This window comes from Megalops cyprinoides, chromosome 2 (genome assembly GCF_013368585.1).
Source record: "Megalops cyprinoides isolate fMegCyp1 chromosome 2, fMegCyp1.pri, whole genome shotgun sequence".
In the NCBI taxonomy this organism is placed as follows: Eukaryota; Metazoa; Chordata; class Actinopteri; order Elopiformes; family Megalopidae; genus Megalops; species Megalops cyprinoides.
In genome coordinates, this window is record NC_050584.1 from 57,434,841 (window position 1) to 57,457,051 (window position 22,211).

Sequence of the window (22,211 nt, forward strand, 5' to 3'; positions counted from 1 at the left end):
GTGCACTGGTGTCAAGGGCTGTGATGTGACAGGGTCAGAGACTGTCGCTCACCTCCAGGCGCTCCACACACACTGCTGATATTTGCTGTAAAAGTCATATAAATACACGTGTCACTTCCATGGCAGTGTTGTAATTAAGTCCCCAAAATAACAGCACGGGTTACGCGAGTATATTACAGTTGTGTCACATCGTTGAATTGCCTCAGAGGTCTCAATAGTATGAAGTTAGTCACTTACAGCTTCAAAATTATCAATTGTTGTAAAGAAAAATGTAGTGTATTTAAGTGTTCGGCCATCTTTTACACAGTGAACACTGTCTTATGTAGTTGAACACATCTTTATTTAAGTAAAACTCCCTTGTCCACCGAGGATTAAAACCAATATGCAGAGCTTCAAATCTTCTAGACTGAACTTGCGAATTACCTTGGATAAAAAGCATAAAGAGGAGACATGTCCCAATGAGGATTTTTTGCAAGGATTTAATACTCCTCATTGACCTATACTTCTGTCTGTGGGGATAAGAGCTGAACATGATATAAGCTTTTATGTGACTTATTGATTTTACAGCTTTTTAACATTTAATTATTCTCTGTTACAGTATTATTTTTCCACATAAAGTAGAGCTAACAGGATCTATGAAGATTACGCTTCGAATGTGATTCATCACATGAGGATAGCCCGAAAGGAGGCTTGCAGGATTGCGAAGGTCATCTTGACTGTTTGGACACCAGGATATTTTCGGCCAGCGCACGCGCGGATACAGATAATTCAAATGTTAACTCCCACGTTTCCAACAAGGACAGGTTTCCTGAAAAAGCAGAGGCACATCTGGGATGGGGCGGGGGGGGGGTAGTAGTGGTGGTGAGAATTAAGGATTACGTGCTTTGCTATATACCGGCGGCTCACGACTCACTGTTTTTAATTAGAGCACGTGAGCAGGAATGCCAGATGTCTCGCAAATTCCCTGGCATTGTTATTCCCCCCTGGATCAACTGGTGTGATTCTGCCGCTGTAGATAACACGTATCCCCCCCACCCCCCCATTCCATGCCCACTCTTACCCATACAACTCTTCCAGCTTCACCCAGATGCATAACAATAGTCAACCATGATGTGCTTATTGGAATACCTCTTGGGGAGGGAGGAACACTCCCATACATTTGAAGAAAGACACTTTCATACCTTAGTTACTCATTACAAAGCAATGCCACAACCCTGTGTTTTCTATACATAGAGACAATCCTCCGGTTCCAGTGCTATTTTTAAATGAGAAATCCTTTAAAGAAAATTGTGTTGTTCTTGTTTTATTCCCCTCAAGCGTGATATTTCAGCCCTGAAGTATCTAATGACATATTTTCATATGAAGTCCTGGTTATGTTTTTTATCTCCCTTCTCCTTAAGCTCACACTTAGGGAGAGGTTAATGCACTTTATTTCCTGTTTAACATGACATCCTTTCGGAGTGTGATCTGGAACTGTAATTAAGACGGCCTTCTGAGCGGCCTCTTGAGCGAACACAGTACTGTGTAATTAGTGCTATCTAAAGGGCCAGGTGGCCGTTCTGCCATAGTGAGGAAAACCAGAGTTATTTCCATTATAAACATCCTTAATAATTCAGTTTGCTATTTTCTACACACAGACACCACGGGTCTTGCATTGTTTATGCCGCTCACTGTTTTTCCTGAATGCTATTTGCATTTCGCTCCATACAATCCTGATCCTGTGCTCACACCTTTGTTATCCTGGCATTCTCTTTTTGTTTTGTTTTATGCTGGAGTTATTGGCCCCATGAGACCTGGCTTGTTTACTTTGCCTTTTTCCACATCTCTCCTTCTGCAGCTGTGCCGGTAATCTCTCTTTCAAATATTTGTCTTTCCCCCCCCCCCCCCCCCCCCCCATCTCAGGATTTTCCACTCCGCGTCAATCGCATTCCGGGAATCTTAAATGTGCGTCTTAGTCTGCAGACCCACTTTAACACTTGCCACCTTCAATACAAATCTACCCCCATCCCCTTCCATACACACAGACACAGACACACACACACGCACATGCACATACACACCACTCAGAGATAGTGTCGTTATTCAGGTAAAAAAAAGGAGTTGTGTTGAATAGGAATTCCCTAAATGCAATACAAATGGTTGGAATGCATCTCACAAGTAGTGCAACAGTAAACTTTTTTCTTTTGTTTTTTAAATTCCACTCAACTATCATTGCCAGTGCTTGCTGCTTACTGAAAATACTGTATATAATGTACTGTATGGCCCTAGGATGGAGATGGCCAGAAAAATAATCTGTAGTGGTGGACTAGCATAAACACTACTGTGGGTGGTCCAGGTGGATATAACCTGAACAGGTGAGACACTCTGAAGGTCAGAACATGCTTTTATCTGAAACCAAAATGAGGCCGCCAGCCATTCCAGTTTACAGCAACAACAACCCCAAGCCTCTGCTTGAGACAAAGGTGTCCTTCCTCCGACTTATGCACGGAGTGGTTCATTGGTGGGTTGGTCTTCCATCGGGAGAAGGGGAGGTGTCGACATTCTCACGCCAGCCAATCCAACCCCCTGAAAATTTGGCAGCCCAGCTGCCAAATGCATTTACTATGTAGGCCAGGGCAAATAAGCTGTCCTCCAATTTTCTCTCACCCAGCTAGGGTTAATTATGCCCCATCAACCACTGGGAGAACCTTGAGAAATTACCTGTGAGGACGAGGTGTTTAGGGATGTGCAGGAATCTCTCTGACAACATCATGCCCTAGATTTAATGAAAAGCAACAGCTACAGTTGTTTAAACCTGACTTTTTGACAATAGTTAATATGTCATAAACATTAAAATACAATTCTAATAACAACACACAGGATTACTCTTAAAGAGGGAGGTGCCTGTGAAGAGTACCTTGCTTATATACACACATCAATACTCCTTTTGCTTCTTGCATTGTTTATGCTTCCAATATGTTTCAACTGCAACACTGAACTTCTAGGGATTTGAAATGGCGGATAATAAAATCAATGAAGTGTATGATAAACACAAATAGCATAATGCGTTCCTGCTGTATTCTGCACAATTAGATTTCTGTTATGGAGTGTAATGGACATAACTGGCAGGTGAAGGGGACTGAAAATGATGGTGATTGAAAATTAATCTAATGAAGTGCTATATGATCTTCGACAGCTGGCCCTAACTGCATGTGGTCCATTAAGAAAATAAATATATAAAGAGGCCCGGGATCATAATGATACCTGGTAAAAACACAAATAAATAAAAATGTAAATGATTTAAAGGGCATGGAAATAAAGTTAGATAAATCCATAAATGTCCAAATTTTAAAATAATAGTAATAATAATGAAACTTTGAAGCTGCTGTAGTTTACTGTGTAGGGTTTTCACTGATACCCTTGTTGATTGTTCAAAACCCAGACATTATGTAATTTCATAAAATTGTATTGGCATTTATAGTAATTTGTTTATTCAAGTGGCTGATGGGTTGGAGAAAATATGAAATGATTTTAAAGATTTTCAAGTCTTTTTTTCCATTCCATTATAGATTGTCATTAACCATTTATAATTCAGATATAAAACACTGGACACCTCTTTGTATGTAAATTTTGGATGAATATAAGAATATAACACATTTATGTATGTTGATATATGATCACCTAAAATGCACATTAAAACATAGCTCATATAAAATCAATGATAAAAAATAAATAAGTTCCATCTGCAATTATCGCTAAAGGTAAAGTAGTTATTGAAATACCAACATACACATACAAAACACATAATGCTATTCTTATGTAAATCGGTCCCATAACTCCTAATTACGTCATACTTACAGGGGTACACATAAAACCTATAATAGATAGAGGAGAGCCGAGTGATTTAGGGTTTTTTGTGTGTGCACACACCTCAGTACATTGATTTTAGCGTTTCATATTCAGTTTTAACTTCTGCACACAGGTATATCTTAAAATGTGCAGCACAGAGTTGCACACACAGTTGCACAAAGTTACATCTCCTTCCAAAATGGCTGATATATGGTTTACACATGGTGAACCATATTTATATTATTGATAACATTATATGACTAGACAAAAAGCATCTGCCACTGAATTACATCAGCTGACACTCTTTAATGATCTGAATCATCGGGTGGGTTCGTGAGGAAGTTTTCTGCTTGATGAATGTAAGCAAATATAGAAGTGAAGGTTTCAGAATAATGCATCCATTCTTCAACCAAACCCATTTCATGCTGTTTGCAGAACATAAAATTCTATTTTTCTTCAACAACATGCATTTTACTTCCACCTGTAAACAAACTGTCAATTTGCCTCTCTAACAACCATGCCATTTGTGTGAAATTTGGTGCAACATCCAATGCTGTGAAATGTAATATTCATGGAAACCAGGCTGGACATTGTTTTGGACCCTCTCTAACTAGCATGGAAACATACATATTAATATATATCATTTTCTTGCTTGCCTGTTGTTGAACCTGTACTCTAAACCCCATACATACTGTATTTTGTCTCAGACAATCCTTATATTCATGTATTTCAACTGTACAGCACGTGGTGAAATTTTCAACAAAGTCAACAGGGGCTGCCAATATTTTTGGTAGGCATTGTGTTAGCTTATCATGATTTCAACTTAAATATTTATATCATATGAACTGACGTTCTTGAATATAGTAAAAAGTGGTCAGATACGTGTCAACTGAAAAACAGGTTGAGGACAAATGTCTTTAATGATTGTCACAATTGGCCAAAAATGGATGTAACAAACTCCTGAATGCTCAAAACATGGTGTCTTCATGAATGTGGAAACATTAAACGAAGGCGGTTAATAGGGTGATAGAATCCTGTCTTCAAAAAACCCTGCCTTCATTGTCAAAGCATGCTCTTTATTATAAAAGGTGTCAAAGTAAAGGAAGGGTTTGTCATGATGAGCTCCTTTGAAGTGCTGCTCTTCTCTCGTAAAGGTGTTCACACAGGTAGCTACGTTTCAGCGCGACTAACAGTGATGTTGGCACATGAGGGGGGAACTGACAGCTCCAAAAATAGATGGACCGGTTCAGTTTTCGTTCATCTTCTGGGGAGATGCTGTTACAGCCTGCTGCCCCTTTTGAACCATCAAAGTTCCCAGAGCTTCAGAATATCCACCTCCCTCTGATAATCTTTTTGTCTTCTTTTAGTTGCCATTGGCAAATGTAGAGAGTCAAATCAAATGAAACAAAACACATATCACACATCTGTGCTGAGTTTCTATTGTTCAATTGCCTCATGGATATGGTGTCGACATCTGAAATAAACTGCTTTCTTTGCAGATTGTGTAGTTTGTTTCGGTTGTGTAGAGGTGTAATTCTGATGGTTTTTCCGGGACGTAATTAGAATTGCCCTACTGAATTTAAATGGAGGAGAAGAATTTTCAGCTCATTCATTTTGCAAGTAAAACTGGCCTACCATCCCACCTTATGTAAAAATCTGTTATAGGTTATTATCTAATTAAATATTTTAGGAGCTAACATTTCTTTTGGAATAGCTTCCTTTCTGAAGTGCAGTTTTTTTATGTGTCCACATCCACCTCAGACAGCTTTCATTTCAGCAGAAATGTCTGGAATAGGGTTTCCGCGGATTTGTTTTGCCTGTTTTGTTTCCTTGGTTTCCGTGCTCGCATCTTCGCGCTCAACAGTACGCGCTGAGAGGCTGGCTTCCTTCAGCCTCTCTCTCTCCTTTTCTTTCCCCCGAAGGTCATAAATTTGGTTCCCAACCATCCCTGTCAAGCAGGGATCAGAAAGCAAGATTAGATGATGGGGGGTGTATTGACTGCGCATGGCGGGGGGGCCGCGCTCGCATCTCTGATGGTGGTGCACGGGAGCGAAGTCGAGGGAGAAGAATTATCACGAAATCCGCAAAGCCCCCCCTGCGCTGCCGACTGAATGCCCCCGTTTGATGCAAACGGCACAGATGCCTGTGTATCTCCACTCCTCTCTCGAGATGCCAAGAAATTCCAGAGTTTGTTTGTTTGCTCGTTTATTTATTTATTTTGTGCAGAGGTCTCATAAGACCTATTGTTTGGTCTCACCACACTGTTATTATCATGATTATTATTATTATTGTTGTTTGTTTGGCAGATGCCCCGTATGCAGGGGAACTCACAAGTGTATATTGAAATACAGAGCATGAAATATCACGAGAGGCAAACATCAACGTTTCCCAATTATTAATATAATCTAATCTAAATCATATGCATTACTGAATCATAAACCATGAGTAAAAGTATTATTGACAACCAAAGCAAATCCAGATTGATCAGTGTTAATCCAAGGGAAAAAACCATAATGCTGAGGAAAAGTATATAGTTCTGGGATCATAGTTATGGCTTGGGGTAGATCATAAGTAGGTGAGTAGCCATTGTAAATCCAAAGGAGGTTAAGTGTAACAAGCTCATATTTATTTCACTTTCAGGCGCTATATTGGTGGTTATACATCTTAGCATAAACTGCTGGCCAAAAATGTATTTACCTTGATATACCATCTATTTTATGATGTAAACAATATCATAATTGTATTACATTGTGTATATAATAAATTGATATATATTAGGTATTCCTGTTAGGCATCTCTTGAACTGGAATGCCACCTGTGAAGTATTTTATAGCAATTATGTTGTTGATAACGCAATATTAAATTAAATTAATGAATTGAGCTTTTAAAATATTATTCCTCTTTATGCAACACTGTTTTGGAATCGTCAACTGTACACAGGGCTCATTTCACCATGACAGCCCCTGCACTCTTACAAGAGAAATGAGGCAAGAGAAATGCAATTCTCCTATACACTCAGCTGCAGCCAATGGCCTTTTTTCACTGCAAGTCACACTGCACACTGCAGATGAGTGGGTGCTCATTGGAGGATAGGTGCTGCTCCAGTGACATCATCCACGCAGCTCACAGGTGCCTGCCAAATCTCAGGGTGCCTGAGAGCGGTGAGATGAGTAACCTATGGCTGACCTACCAAATACACCCCTGGCAGAACACAGCAAATTTCTGTCCTAGTCACTGTCAGGCTCAGTGAACTCGTTGCTGATTGAGCCACTCAGGATGTGAATTGAACTCTAATGGGAATGAAGGAACACTACAATGAAAAACATGCCTAGCCAGATACTACTGATGCTACTAGTGTTTTATTCGTATGAGGGACAGGAGCATCATTTAATTTGATTTGCTCACGTGAGGCAAGATAGCCAGACCTACTAAAGATAACAGGAAGATTGTAGGAAAGCACAGACAGCAACAGCTATCTGAACAGAGCCATGTGTCCTATTTTACTATTCTATAGTGCCTGCTCCTACTACCTGCCTCTTCACTTCACCATTTCACATGAGGCCTTGCCTACTGTGAAGAATCAGTGAAATGCTCAACAAAAAGAGTCCCAATTATTTTAGTGTATAGTCAACCTGATTAATCAAACCCTCACCAAACCATAATATGTGTTCATATGTGTGCGATATGTGTTTTTTATATTTTATATGTATGTGTTTAATAATAATGTTTTGTTTGTCTTTTCAGGTATTCCCAATAATGTTGGTCCTGTTAGTAAGTAAATGGAAACAAAGCAAAAACATGTTGTAAAATGCTAGAGGCTTTGCTTTGCCTAAGAAGCTAAAGTCCACTTGGAATTCAATGTCCATTTCTGGGTTTGATTTCCTCAGTTGTTCATAGTAAGGGCAATCAACCAGATACAAGAGCTCTCAATGATGCTGTTTGGTGGTTAAATGTCTTGTATTTTCAAGGACGTGTAATCCAATTACATTCAAGATTCATTCAAGATAGGTATATCAATATATTTCTCATCACATGTAATGACATTTGGAGTACTATTATTTTATATACATTGTAGCAAAATGGCAAGGATATTAAAGCTCAAGACCTTTCCACAAGTACCGTGCTGCAAAGGTCACTGTAATAGAAATGACACAGTATTATCTTCTCTGGCCAGCATCCCCTGGTGCTGTGAGATGTATACTGTTACAGCTGCTGGGAGGCAGAATAAAGAAGGAGAACCACAGAAGTATTGAACAAGTCAAAGTGCATTTAAAGCCTGGACATTTTTAAATCAATCCAGCCTCCAGCTTAATCAGAACTTCCTCCTCTGGGAAAACAAACAGATGCCTCTCTCACAGTCACAAGCATTGCAGTACCCCAAAAGTACTCTCCACCTCCCAGTGGTTAGGAGTGCAGAGGCGCTGTGAGAGGGGCCTATCTCCTTCTATTTGTCTATGTATAATAGTTCTTGTTGTACCTTTTTAACGCTGTACAGAACCTGGATAAACCTCCATGTTGCAGTTTGTCTACAGTATTCCTGGCAGACAGCCTCTTTATATTATTATTTTTTTATCATAATTTTATATTTTGTATTTTTTAACAAATGTAGAATTATATTTTTGAAGGAACTTTGATACTTCAATGACTAATTGTCATTGAAAATTCAGAGTGATGAGCAGGAAGTAGCAGGAAAATAATTCCAATTTAAAAGGTCAAATTTACTTAACTTCAGCAATGAACATTGGACAAAGTGGATCTTTAAACCTAAAACCAGTGCAGTTTGTTCTCTGTGTTGTGTATGTGCATGGGCTTACATTGTACTTGTGCTGCATGATTTCCATACCACTCAACACCATCACACCTTCACGATCAGCCTATTCTGTCATGCGATTGTGTGTGTAACTCTTAATGGGGAGTCTCGGTGTAAAATATTCTTGTGTTGATTGCACAGAAAGGACACATGGCCGGACAGTCTTCACAGCTGTTGTTGACTCATTTGTCTGGGAAGGCATTTGTTTGCAGGGATGTCCCTAATCCCACAAGATGAAATATCATCCAGCTTCTTTGACCATGCTGGGGGAAAAAGAAAAGTGGAAGGGAATGCAGAACAAAATTTGCACAGCTCCAAAACTTTTCAGATTAAACGCAAAATAAAAAAGACAAAGCACACATACCAGGAAAGAGCAAAATGTCCTTGAAACAAGCATACAGCGGGTCTCGGAACAGCATACCCAGGAACATAAAATGCTGCAGTTTTCATACTGTTGTTTGAGCCCAATCAAATTCTTTATTGACTTTGTTCAATTCTATTTCAAGTTTATTAAGCCAGCTAGAATTGCCTAATGCTGCCATTAAGACAAAATTAATATAAAAAAAGGATTCTAGCTGTGCAAGATCGCATTGCATTATGGGAATGGAATTGATTAAAATCTGTCACTTCTCATTTAACTTCACTTACCTGAATTTTTCTACAAAATAATTAATAGAAAACAGCTGTGATGTGAATTGAAATTAATCAATCACTAATATAAAATTAATGCTTTTATTTATAATCAGATCCTGATTGTGTGCCACTGAAGTGTATCTAACATCCCCAGGTTACCAAATTGAAAGAAAAAATGCATGTCATTTTGAATTTTGAATTTCCATGGCTATATCTCCTCTGACTGTTGATATGACAGAGACGTGTGTCCTTTATGTGTCAGTTTGTGCTTTTTGTTTGATTCTGTCCTGTCTGTGAAAGTGAGATTCCCATTAAGGTCATTGCTTATAACCTACTCAATACCACATGACAATGGCAGTAATGTAAAGTGTTTTTCTCCGCCCCCCCAATTTTTTTAACACTCCTACTACTGCTACTCCTGGAGCTTGAACTGAGAACCCAGAGACTGCTACTTTAATCATAGTGACTGGATTGTAATGGGATTTATGACATCCTTAACGAAACAGACAAAGTGAAAAATTACAGTAACAGTGACTAATACTGACATGTCTGTTGTTTACAGCATATAAGAGGTACAAAGGAATAGGCTAATTGACACAGAATGTTAGAAGTCTCTTTATTCTCCATGATTAAAAATTCTGTCTTAAAACCTTTATAAATTCTCATCTCAGATGTTTAATTACCAGAGAGCAACACAGTTTATATTCCATGTCCTCCTGTACTGCCGCTCTTTAAAGTTTTTGACAGGATCAAGAAATATTAAATACACTTCATACAACCATCTATGCCAATGTGTCCCAACTTCAAAAACTCCACTGCCATTTCCCACAGAGCAAATGTGTTTTACATTTCTCGATGTATATTCAATACAGACATCTTACACTCCCAACCTGCCTGCTGTAATATTCAGATCCCCCCCCCCCGTGAGCACTTTGACGTGAAAGACGAAGCAGCACACACGGACAGTGGAATGTCTTGGGGTGGGGGGTTGAAGTGACTGGGGTCGTGGGGGGCATTTAGATTAGGACACGTTATTCCTGTTTTTATTATCCTTTAATGCTGCCTCTGCTTGACATGACATTGAGAAGACTCCATCTCCAGCTGTTTAGCACTGATGCTATTTCCCATAAAGGAAATAAAGAATTGTATGTAATTATGGGGTTATGCAATAAATCAGCTATCTCTATTCTGCACACTCACATTATTCATTTATTATTCTTCTTCTACCAGAAAAGTTGCTCAATTACCGTTTTAATAATCAAATTTAGTGACAAATGCACCATATATGGAAACCCAGTGTTGCAAATTAGCGCACTTCAGTTTACAAGAGCAAATCTTAGATTCGTTGTATGATTCACCATTGATGCAAAGTGAACCATGAAACTGCACAATTACATACAATGTTAAAGAGTGTTACTGGCCTTGGGATGCATCAATTGCTTGTCTTTGTCAGGCTTGGCATCACATGTTGTTATGCAAGAGAAATATGAGAAGATTAACCCAGAGATGAATGTCCACTTGTATGTGTCCACTAGTATACCCTAGCCCCCACAGAGATAATGTAGACAGTGCTTTCAATAACTCCTGATTTCTCCCGATTGCATGCAGTTCGGCCGAATGTTTCGTCCCTAGGGGTCGCTAACCGAAACCAAGGTAGGATATCTCAAACTAAACTGAAGTATTTTTGCAATTCTAATAACAAGTACTATTCTTTAGAGAAGTTTCATAGTGGGAAAGGACTTCGTTAAGAACACGACCTGAGATTTTTAGCGGGTTGGTAGAACTGGTACATATATTTTTTAACTGAATCTTACATGTACCACATTCATTTTGAAAGATTTTCACAGAAGGACAGAACCCTGTTTTCTCCAAAGACCTTCCCTTTTAGACCTTTGAAGAGAAATTAATATTCCACACAATGCACAGTACAGGGAATTTTGCACAGTCCACTACACAACACCCCCCCCCCCCCCCCCCAAGATGTGGAGGGTACCCACCAAACAGGCCACATTACACAAGCACATCCACCAATTTCAATAGCCTTTGATTGCCCCTTCCATTTTAATTAGGCACAACGCTTCTAGGGATTCTCAATTCTTGCACCATCTGACGGGGGAAAAGAGGAGATGCTATGGAGGTTTTATGTAGATTGATCTCAGGCAATCTCGAGTTAATCCAACCAGCAGCTGTGCCGTGCGAACGTCTTGCATCCACTGCCCGACTTCTTCCGTCGGTACCGCCAAGTCGATTTTCTCTGCCCCAGACGGGACAGTCATGAGATCAGGCAGGGTGTTTGACCATTGTTTCTCCCACTTCTGTTATTGGGGTTGAGAGAATAGATGCCGGCGGAGTGTTTGTATGTTGTCCTGTTGAAGCTCTGTTGTATGGTCAAGTGAGTAGGCTCAAGGAAAATGAAAATGAATACCCTTGTTGTTGCAGTGGTAGTTTTTAAGAGGACTCTTCCACGTCAGATGACAGTGTGTCCAGGCATTAGTGCTCACTCTACATGGGGCTCGTTCTCTGTACTGGGGCATCATAGAAGTATCTTACAAAAGTGATGGAGGGATGTGTCAGCATGTAACAATCGAAGAGGGGGTGAGTGTGTGTGTGTGTGTGTGTGTGTGGGTGTGTTTGTGTGTTTGTGTGGGTGGGGGGGGGTGCGTTCACATAAACCACCAGAACAGAACAGGGCCTTGGACAGACCACTTTTACGAGGGCCCAGGGTCAAAGTAATTACAAAACAAATTGTTGTGGTCAAACTCAGACTGCAGGTGAATTGAACAAACTAGATCAGTACATTCATCGATCGATGGATGTTGTTAGATTCCTGCAGTTCTCAATAATTTCATCTCAATAGTAAGTCTCTGTAGATAGGTTTTTTGAAATAGTACACCTCCATTTCATGTCTGTACATGCTCAATAACACACACTACTGAGAAAAGGGGTTATGGCACTCTGAGGAAGGCTGGCATTTGGGAAGATTATCTAGTTTCTAATGCTTCCCAACCAGTGGTACTGTTGTTTAGGATACAATTACATTGCAGCTTTTGAATCCACTGCTGGACTCATCCGCATTTTAACACTGCAGACTTGTTTGTGTCATTATTTCTTAATTCATTTTGATTTTCATTTTGATTGCTTGACTTAATCAGCACCATTCTAATGATAAGCATTTTGTGTGTGTCATTCATTAAGGAATGAATTATGAATTAAATAATTTCTTTGTATTTCTGAGAATCTCAGGATGGAGTGGACCAATGGTCTATATTGATACATGCAAATACTTTGAGATTATTTTAAGATCTTTTAATATCTTATTATAAGATTAGTAGTGATGTTATTTTTTCAGCCTTCGGTGTGACTCTCCCCTGGATTTGGCCAACATTTGTCTGTAACTTCGACCCAGCAATGTTTTTTTGTGTTACTTTTTTCACTATGCATTTGACACTGTTTTCATTCATTTCAGAGATCGCCTGATCCACCAAACAATTTTTGTGTGGGTAAAAAAGTAACACTTAGGTTTAATTGTGAGTCAAAGTTAAAGGCAAATGTTGATTAAGTGTAGGGGCATTGTGTGTGCGTTTGTGGGGGGGATTCAGGTACAAAAGAGAGTCAGTCATGCACAGCCAAGCACAGCTTGCCAGTGTCTCTTCATCAGTATACAGTCAATTACGAGGGCATTTTTTTTTTCAGTTTAATGGACACAATATATTTTTGTTTGTTTTTGTTTTGTTTTAACTCATCCAGTTGCTCCACAAGTTGCTTTGTCAACTGTCCCTTCTGTTCAAGTTGCAAACAGCAAGAGAGGTAGGAGTTCTAAGATTCATACAGTGCCCCCTATGTGATCAAAGCTCCCTCACTGTATGAATCTAGAATGAGCTGTGTGTGTGGTAGGCACCTACCCCAACCTCCCCCTTCTATTGCCTAATTCCGTCTATTATCCCACAGCCTCACTTTAGAATGTCTTTTCCCCAGTAGTCTGTGTTCCGTCATCATCATTTAGATCAGGGTAATGCAGGAATTGATATCTAGCCCGCCACTTAAAGGCAGTCCGTGGATAACTGTATTCACGCAGGAAACGAGTGAAATTCAAAATCACAAATGGAGCCTTTAGTCATAGCGCTGCTTCATTCACTTGAGTTGCTTCTCAAAAAAGGCCACTGCATATGATAAAAAAATGCTATTGTAGAGCAAAACTTATTGGTGGTGTTCTATTCCATGTGTATTTCAGATATTTATAAAATAATTATTATTACACTAGAGGCTCCACATCTTTGTAAGGTTTACATACTCAAAAGACACTGTCTTTTATACTTCCAAGGCTGGAAACCTCCTACTATCAAAACCGACGCTGTGCCCCATGACAAATACTTACCTTAAATAACAAGCGAAAACTAATATAACATCAGAGACACACTTGTGAATAGCAACATTTCATTAAGGCCAAATTGGAATGTCGATCATAACGGAGCTGATTGTTTACCGTAAATTAAGCAGGCAGAAGCATTCCCTGTTAGTAGCTACGAAGAGCAGATTGAAAATAATTGTGAATTATCAGTTAAAAGCATTTCAGTATCAGTATAAATGAAGTCACCTGTATTTGTACATTTATACATAATTTCTAGAATTGATTATAACATCTACATTTCTCTGTTGAAAATTCCAGTGTGGTAGAACATCTATCAGTTTATTCCTTGCCCATCTGTGAGGTGGGCTTAAAGTGTGCCGAAAGGCTGCTTGCTTCCCACATAATGATAGCAACCACTGTTCATTATTGACAGAGTGCCAGGCCTAATCATAACACACGTGTTTTTCTCTTTCATGGCTACAAAACTATATTCCTCATGATTCTGGAACAATGAGGCATTTAGAAGGTAAAACAGGTGCAACAGGTAGACTGTGGATGCAGTGCTTAGGTAGTTTGATAAATGTTCAATAGCGCTCAGAAGCAAGCCTGAAACAAGTCAAAGCCAGACTCTGCAGTCTCAGCTCATCAGGACAGACTGTCCAGACTGCCATTTCATTTCGAGAGAATATCCTTCAAGGAGACAGGAAATTGCATCATGCAGGCCTGACCTCAATCCCAGTCTGAACAATAAGAATCCCCCAAAAGCAAGCAGTGCCCGGCCGTTGCTTGGGGGAGGCTGTTGGGGCTTTAGGGCTCGGCCGGCTTTGCAACATGTGGCAACCGTCGCTCTCCCAAAGACAGATTTGTCAGAAGTCTCCGCTTGATCTGGGCCTGTCAGCTGTTATATGCGCTGCTTTAAGAGACTAGCATGTCGTGATCATCACGTCGCTGTGCCTAGCCACAGGAAATCAGTCTGACACCAGCCCTGGGATCAGATACATAGAAACCCTACCCAAACAGGTTACGAGAGTGGGCTTCCTGCATTTCTCCCCAACACACTGTCTACAACAGAATTGTCTCTAACTGCGAGATTTACACAATGTTGAATTAATCTAAATAAATTGCTATGTTCATCTGTAAATCTTTCAGAAATAATCTACAGATTTTTATATTGACACAATCATGTTAATTTATAATATATTAACAGTCAAAATGATGGTCATGCATATTAGGATTCATAGGTGTTTGAAAGTTCTAGCTCCTTGCAATCCATTGTCTCTCATTCAATCGGAACATTTGGTCTAGCGGCACCTGCAAGATCAACATTCCAAAAATCAAATAATCTAGATGTAAATTTCAAACTGCGTGGTATGTACATGCCTTGCCAAGGTTGAAAATTACATCCTGTAGTTATTTAAACTATTTTTTATATATTTAATTTCGTACTGTTTTCATGTAAAACTGCCTTTGTGTTGTTCTGGACCTCTTGTCCCCCGTTTTCCCCTAACCATTGTCATGTGCTTGACGCAAAAGCTTTCAACAACATGCTGACCATGAGTACAAGGTGATCTGACATCTAATACCGCTGCCTGTCTCCGTGCGGACTTGAGTCATCTCTCGTTGTGTCGAGCTCATCTCTCCATCCTAACCACGCATGCGATGGTGCTCTCCTACCTTGCTGCCCAGTGTACACGTCACGTACACCTCTCTGTTCTTCTTTGCAAGATTGCGAATGCTTCGGCCACTCCAACCGGTGCAGCTACATCGAGCTGCTAAACACGGTCATTTGCGTGAGCTGTAAGCACAACACTAGAGGGCAGCACTGCCAGTTGTGCAAGCTTGGCTACTACAGAAACGTCTCAGCAGAGCTGAACGATGAGAATGTTTGCATAGGTCAGTCTCATCACCAGAATCAACATCACATCTCATGCCCCCCCCCCCCCCCCCCGCCCTCTCTGGTCATCTGACAGCTGTCTGTCTGATTCATCTTCTGCTGTCTCATTGTCCTATCTTCTCTGTACATATCATCCATGTAAGTTGCCTTGATCCATTTCATTAACACAGTCGTTTCGATGCGACCAATATTCATCTGTTCTTCACTTTTAAGAGAATGGGAAGGTTCACTAAAACTTCACATTTTCATTTGCTGCACTTCACAAATTCAAATATATGACCATGAGCGGCAGTGTGGCATTAGGCATGTACCCTTGGGCAAGGTACTTAACCCACAACTGCCTCAATAAATATCCAGCTGTATAAATGGATAACATATAAAACTGTAACCTATGTAAGTCACTCTGGATAAGAGTGTCTGCTAAATGATGGTAATGTAATATATATTTTGTTTTGGCAAAATAGGCTGAATATTTTACTTCAGAGGGATAACCATTTAAAATTGTATTATAAGATAGCTCTGGTGCAGCAAGGCAAGTACCACTTTTGGAGTTTGTTTCAAAAGCCACTTTCCGGAACATTCTCAGTCACAGTGACATCACCTGTGGCAGGAATCTCAGTGACTCAACCTGTGAGCAGACAGTGTGTTGACTGATGCTTTACTTTGCCTGAAGAGATATCTCCCCTCGCAAGTATTCCCAGGGTGTTGAGATAAAAAGTCACACCTCCAGAAAGTGCCATGCCTTGCGTACGTCTCTCTGCCAGTGTTGGGCTGGAGCGAGAGAGTGCTCTGAAATCCCATCACGTGTATCTGTTGTAACTGTCACAGAAGGCATGTGACCACCATACCATTACATTTGATGGCATGCAAGGAAACCTGATTATGCCACAAATGCTAATTAACATAAAGATTTTAAACCGTGAAACCCAGTTTTAACTACTCAGATTTTGTCTTGATTGTCTTGAGAAAATCATTAGTGTACTTCCTTCTGAAAACTACACACAGACACACACACGCACACACACACACACACACACACACACACACACACACACACACACACACACACACACGCACACACACACACACACACACACACATACACAAGGGATGAAATCTATCATAACCCACCAGAATGTCTTCACACATTCCTATCTGTGTGTATATGTTTCATTTTTTCTCTGTCTGTACTCCAGTTCCCATTCTCCTGTCAAAATGTTTAAGTCAGAAACATTCAAAAAGAAGAGAGGTTGTTTTGCAAAAGATGGTAACCTACTATAATGTCTTGGTTTTCATTTCTCAGGAAACCGCATTGCAGTGAAATTGGTGCTGAGCCTTTATGCACATAGACATGTTTATGAGCAACCCAATGCTAATTAATTGTAAACCTAGGGCTGAAACCGGAGGCCAGATTTAATCTAACCACAAGGTGCTTGCATAAATTTAAAAGTTGACAAATGGCATTGTGTGTAGATTGAAATTGGAGGTGGAAAAAAATAGCATACAGACAAAGCATACAGCCAGCTGCCATTATTTTGGTGTATTTGTTCCCTATTGTGTTAAATCTTTATTTAGACTTATCCGTGAAACTTTGTCATAACAGCTGTTGAGTTTGAAGATGTTAGAAAGACATCTCCAGTGAGTGTAGTCTCTGACAGAACCTGGGAGCGCACAGGAAACAGTCAGGCTTTCTCCCACTTTGCATAGGGAGGGCTACTTATTCTTTAACCTGAGCAAGAGTTCTGAGCTCCACCAATCAGGAAGCAAGGTGTGAGGAGGGGGCCTTCCTTACTGTGTCATTTCCTCTCAGTAAGCTTTCCTCTCTCATATCCATAAACTTAATTGGACAGATGCCAGTAGAGATAAACTTTTGCTTTAATGGCCTGGCTTTCCTGCAGACCTCATTTCTTCAGTACTGATTTTTTTTCCTCATAACTTTCACAGCCGTTTGAGTTTTATTACTGTCAGTTTGAAAAAGTAAAGACAATGACAAAAACTACCACAGTATGGGAATGAGGAATAAAATCTATGGTTTTATTTCTTTGCATTCCAGTACATTTCCTTCATAAACAATTTATTTTTTGGTAATTAAATCCCTACTCTATTCATATCATTGTAAAATGCACTTTGAATTTCATTCTTTCTTTATATTAAGTACAATTTTGTATTCTATCACAAATAAACACACACACCCTTTTGCAAGTGTGTGACAGCCAAGGTTATGTAGTTTATACAGAATACCTGCCACATCCAGTGTGTTAAATATCATTGCATTGTGTCAATATTATTGTTAATGGCAGATAAGGGAAATTCACTGTGTGCAAAAATAGCTCTATTTCAAAAACCAATATTTATTTGGATATAATGAGTGAAATACTTCATAACATTAGATTCAGTATAATTATGATCATGTTGGTTACCATCTTTAGCAAAACCACTAATATCTAATGTTTTGTACATGTTTTCGTTTTGTTTTGATATCGAAAAAAAATGATAGATCAGAACTTAGAATTAGTTTTCCAATGTTAACATAATGTGTACTACGCTCTAATGTATTCATTTCCAATTAACACATTTCTACCCATACTTCAAAGTGCATCTCATTCTGTTTGAAATGGTAGCATTTTTGAGTAAAAGTGGTTCAGGATTTTGCTCTTCTCATATTTTTTGTCTTATTTAGATCCACACAAATAAGAAATCAGAGCTCTTTGAACCAGCAAGCTTCCGTAGGAAACAGTAGCCATTATTCATAAGTGCTTTTAAATCACTAACCCATAAACTAGTCTCCAGTGTCTATGTGTATGTGTCTTGTTTCTACAGACTGTAATTGTAATCCCTTTGGCTCAGACAGTGATCGCTGTAATGGCACAGGATTTTGTAAATGTAAGAAGGGAACAACAGGGGCTAAGTGCCACGAGTGTCTTCCGGGATATTTGTGGGACAATGGCTGCAAATGTAAGTAGAACCGCTCCCTTGCAGTGCCTGTGCCCGCACTCTCTCTCTGGTTGTATCTACTGAAAGCAGCTTTGCCAGGTTTGCCACGACTGCTTTACATTCCCATACCGGCATAAAACTGACCCCCAGTGTTTAATCCCCATTAACCCGCCTGAAAATTGTTTGTTTTATAATATTTTTCCTCTTCTCTAAGATTTCATAGAGTTTATAGTAGGCCCCTGCACTACAAAGCTTTTTAAGGTTTCATTTGCTTTGTTCAGAACTAGGCAATAAGCTCTGCATGCAGTCTTTTTTTTTTAGCGGAAGTATTCAGCAGTTTGATTGTAGGGACAGCACACCAGCTGACCAAATATTTACTGCCTGCAGCATGCAGTCAATGACTGGCAACAGCAGGATTATGTATGCAGCGGCCAAGTCTGTTTTGCTCCCTTTGCCATGATGTCTAAAAAGGTGCAAATGCCAGAGCTTCAACAATGGCTGGTATTTAAAATGCTATCATTAAATTAACAACATTAACAACATGTCATCTGTGTGATCACCATGTTTTATGTTAAGCGGCAGAAAGCACACCTGAGGCTTCAACATCAGGTTTGTATGGGCGTTCTGTGTCAATGCAAAGGATAGCATATGGTTTACAGGATAATAGATGCAATACAGTTAACATTAAGTTTTTGTTTTATTTTTTTTTCTGTTTGAGAATGGCTGTCAGGATATCACCAGACTCTGTTTTGAAATTCAGTTTTTTCTCGTGAGGACGTTTAAATTGATTGATGACCCTGGGTACAGTAGCTATGGTTGAGACTGATGGAAAGGTACATTTCCATCTCGAGAAAAAAATGAAAACCTACCTGCCCATTAGCACCATTCTGACACACTGGCCAAAATGGATTGCAAACAGTGCTGCTTAACTGACTGTTGACAATGAAGAGGTCTGATGTCAAAGTCAGTATGCCAGTGCCAGCGTATCCATTCAAGTGCGCTTGAAGGGACTCCCCAGAAGCCCACTCACCCTGAGTACCAATAAGACTTTTAATGAGACCAATCATGTTGACATTTTCCCAGAGGACCATGGGTACCAAGATAATCCTTCACAAAGAAAGAGGAAAACACTAAAGTCTAGAATATACTGAAAACATTGCTTTCTGGTTGATAATGTTATGATGAATTATGTTAATTATATTTAGCTCTGATATATTTTCACAATTATTGGGTGAATAAAGAAATAGCCAATAACTGCCATGTGGGTAGTATCGTTCAGAAATCTACTACAGTTTTGACAAACACTTGTTCAGCTTGTTTTAAGGGCAGCTATTGCAGTAGCCAGCATGTAGCTATCGTAGGCTGTGATCAAACAGGAGCATGGTCATGTTCAGGAAGCAAGCTGTCATAAAATAGGGATGCCTCATTGGCTTTGTTCAATGTACACGTGTATGTTATTGATCCCCATTCTTGGCCAGATGAGCTGTTTGACCAAATGCAAACTTCACAAAGTTACAAGCTGTGGGAAGTGATTAAATAGACTCATTCATGAAAGGCTGAAGTACATAAAGCCATGGTTTGTTGTTGATTGTTATTCAAGTAGTTAAAAGTATAAAATTTGACTAATGATGTACTACCAAGTAAGTATCAGGTTCATTTTGAAGGTATGTATACCTCTTGATTTCATGATGTCATGTTATACATAATAACATACATATCTGTATGTTATTCAACAATGGAAATACTTTTGGGGGCAGACAAAATGCAAACACACATACAAAGAATGAACACATGCCTGACTTATTGCTATCATGGTTATCACATTGACAAGTTATTGCACTTCAGATTCTTTTTCCTCCCATCAGATGTGTGGCGTAGGGTTGGTTGAGTATGAACGATGCAGGAAAAATATTCATGAGTTCTTTTAACCTCAATTTTCTTGGGCTTCGCCCTATGATAATGCTTTGCTGCTTGGTAGACATAATCCCACCAAAGCCCGCGCAGTGAGAGGAACGGTCTGTCCTCTGCACCCACGCCACTTGTTTTGCTTGGCCCTCGATTGCTAAAGGAGAGGTTGCGAAATCAAGGCAACACAATCTTAAAGCCAGTCTGATCTTGTCCGTGCAAAATCGGATCAATATGAAACGTATCACTTCACATTCAGAAACCCTGTAATGCTCGTCCTATGACTGATGGGCAAGAATAGAATGAGGAAAAAAAGCGGTATGAAGAGAAATTGCTCCTCTTTGAACATTGCATTTTTCTATTACCTTTGATTTTCAGTGCATGCGATGGCTTTGAGTTTAGATCTGTTTATTGCCAATTATAAAGAGTCTACAGAGATCCAGGGTCCAGTGTGGGCTGTGACAGAGGAAAGCTGAAAATGTGCAAATGATCCTAGCAAATTATAAGAAAATGATTTTTTTTTGTCTGCTTGTTGCATTTTCATTTTAGTTCATCAGTTGTTGCCTGTTACTGTAAAACTTTTACTTTGCCACAATACATTAAAGAAACAAACAAAAAAATGAGTAAGGGAGTAAGGAGCATGTGGTAAGTGGTAAGGCAAGTCTGATGGATACAACACAATTGCAGGCTTACTGTAAATTAGCTGTTTAATTCAGTCTACACCTACACACTTAACATTCCACATTACATAATTGGTAGTTTATGCATAGCCCAGTTAATAAGAAATAGTCAGTAGTAATAGTATTAGTAATAGTAATAGTCCAGGTAATAATAAAAAAACAAGCATGGTTTTACCCACAGTGATTTTCAATAAACAGTAAAATCATTTTCATAGGGACAAATACAATTAAGCACAGGTCACTCTCAGATATCTGCTGTTAATGCCACGTCATGCTGCTAATTGGAACTAATGAGAGCTTCTTCATGCTGGTGATGGGAGCGCAAACAATGGCTGAATAATGATTGGTGACTCATTCTAACAGGCATGATGGTGCTTTCAAAAGCAAATGTTGATACTGCCAAATTCATAAAACAAATGACCTTGTTTTGTATCCCCTTGCTTAATGTCCCAGTACCCCGTATGTGACATCTTTTAAAACAAACTGCTCGGCATGGGCCACCGGTTTAAATGTTAAATTGACAAATTGATGTCACAGAAAAATCTGGTTGCTTTGATCCTCTCTATCTCTCTCTCTCAATATATATATATATATACATATGTGTGTGTGTGTGTGTGTGTGTGTGTAAAAGGTGCGTTAGTTTAGTACAGGAAGAGAGAAGTGATTACTTATAAAACCATACATTTACTACAAGAATGCAGATAGACATTAACAAAAGTACAGTAGATTGTACTTACATAGCAGATGTTCTGCGTTCATTCACCAGAGATGCATGCTTAAAACAAGTTATCAAGCAATTTTATGCTGCACACATTAAAGTAATTAGCACAGTTTGATGAATCTAATGCTAAATGCTTTTGCCCTCTTATTAGGATCCCGCTGACTAAGATATGCATACTGTAGTCGAATTGCATTAAGAAATCATAGATAACAGCTTCCACACTAGGGTCCTAATTTCATCAGCTGCTCCCAGGACACAAATGAGGACAGAATACATCACACTGGCAGGATTGCCATTCTTCTAAAATCCTGCAACACATTTCAAATGCACATTTCATATACTGTAAGTATACGTAGTGTACAGTGTGACCAGATTCAATGCTGGGGTGCATACATAATACCCTTGGTGTCGAAAGCAATTGTAACATGGACCCATAAACCCCTTAGACAAGATTATAA

General features: G+C 39.4%; 1 protein-coding gene across 1 annotated transcript in view; it reads left to right on the plus strand.

The window, feature by feature from the left end:
• Positions 1 to 22,211, plus strand: part of ntng1a (netrin g1a) — a 98,117-nt gene that overhangs the window by 70,272 nt on the left and 5,634 nt on the right. The window contains exons 5-6 of the mRNA XM_036522536.1: positions 15,306 to 15,512; positions 18,334 to 18,468. Of these exons, the coding sequence (XP_036378429.1) occupies positions 15,306 to 15,512; positions 18,334 to 18,468 (342 nt within the window). The remainder of the gene's footprint in view (positions 1 to 15,305; positions 15,513 to 18,333; positions 18,469 to 22,211) is intronic.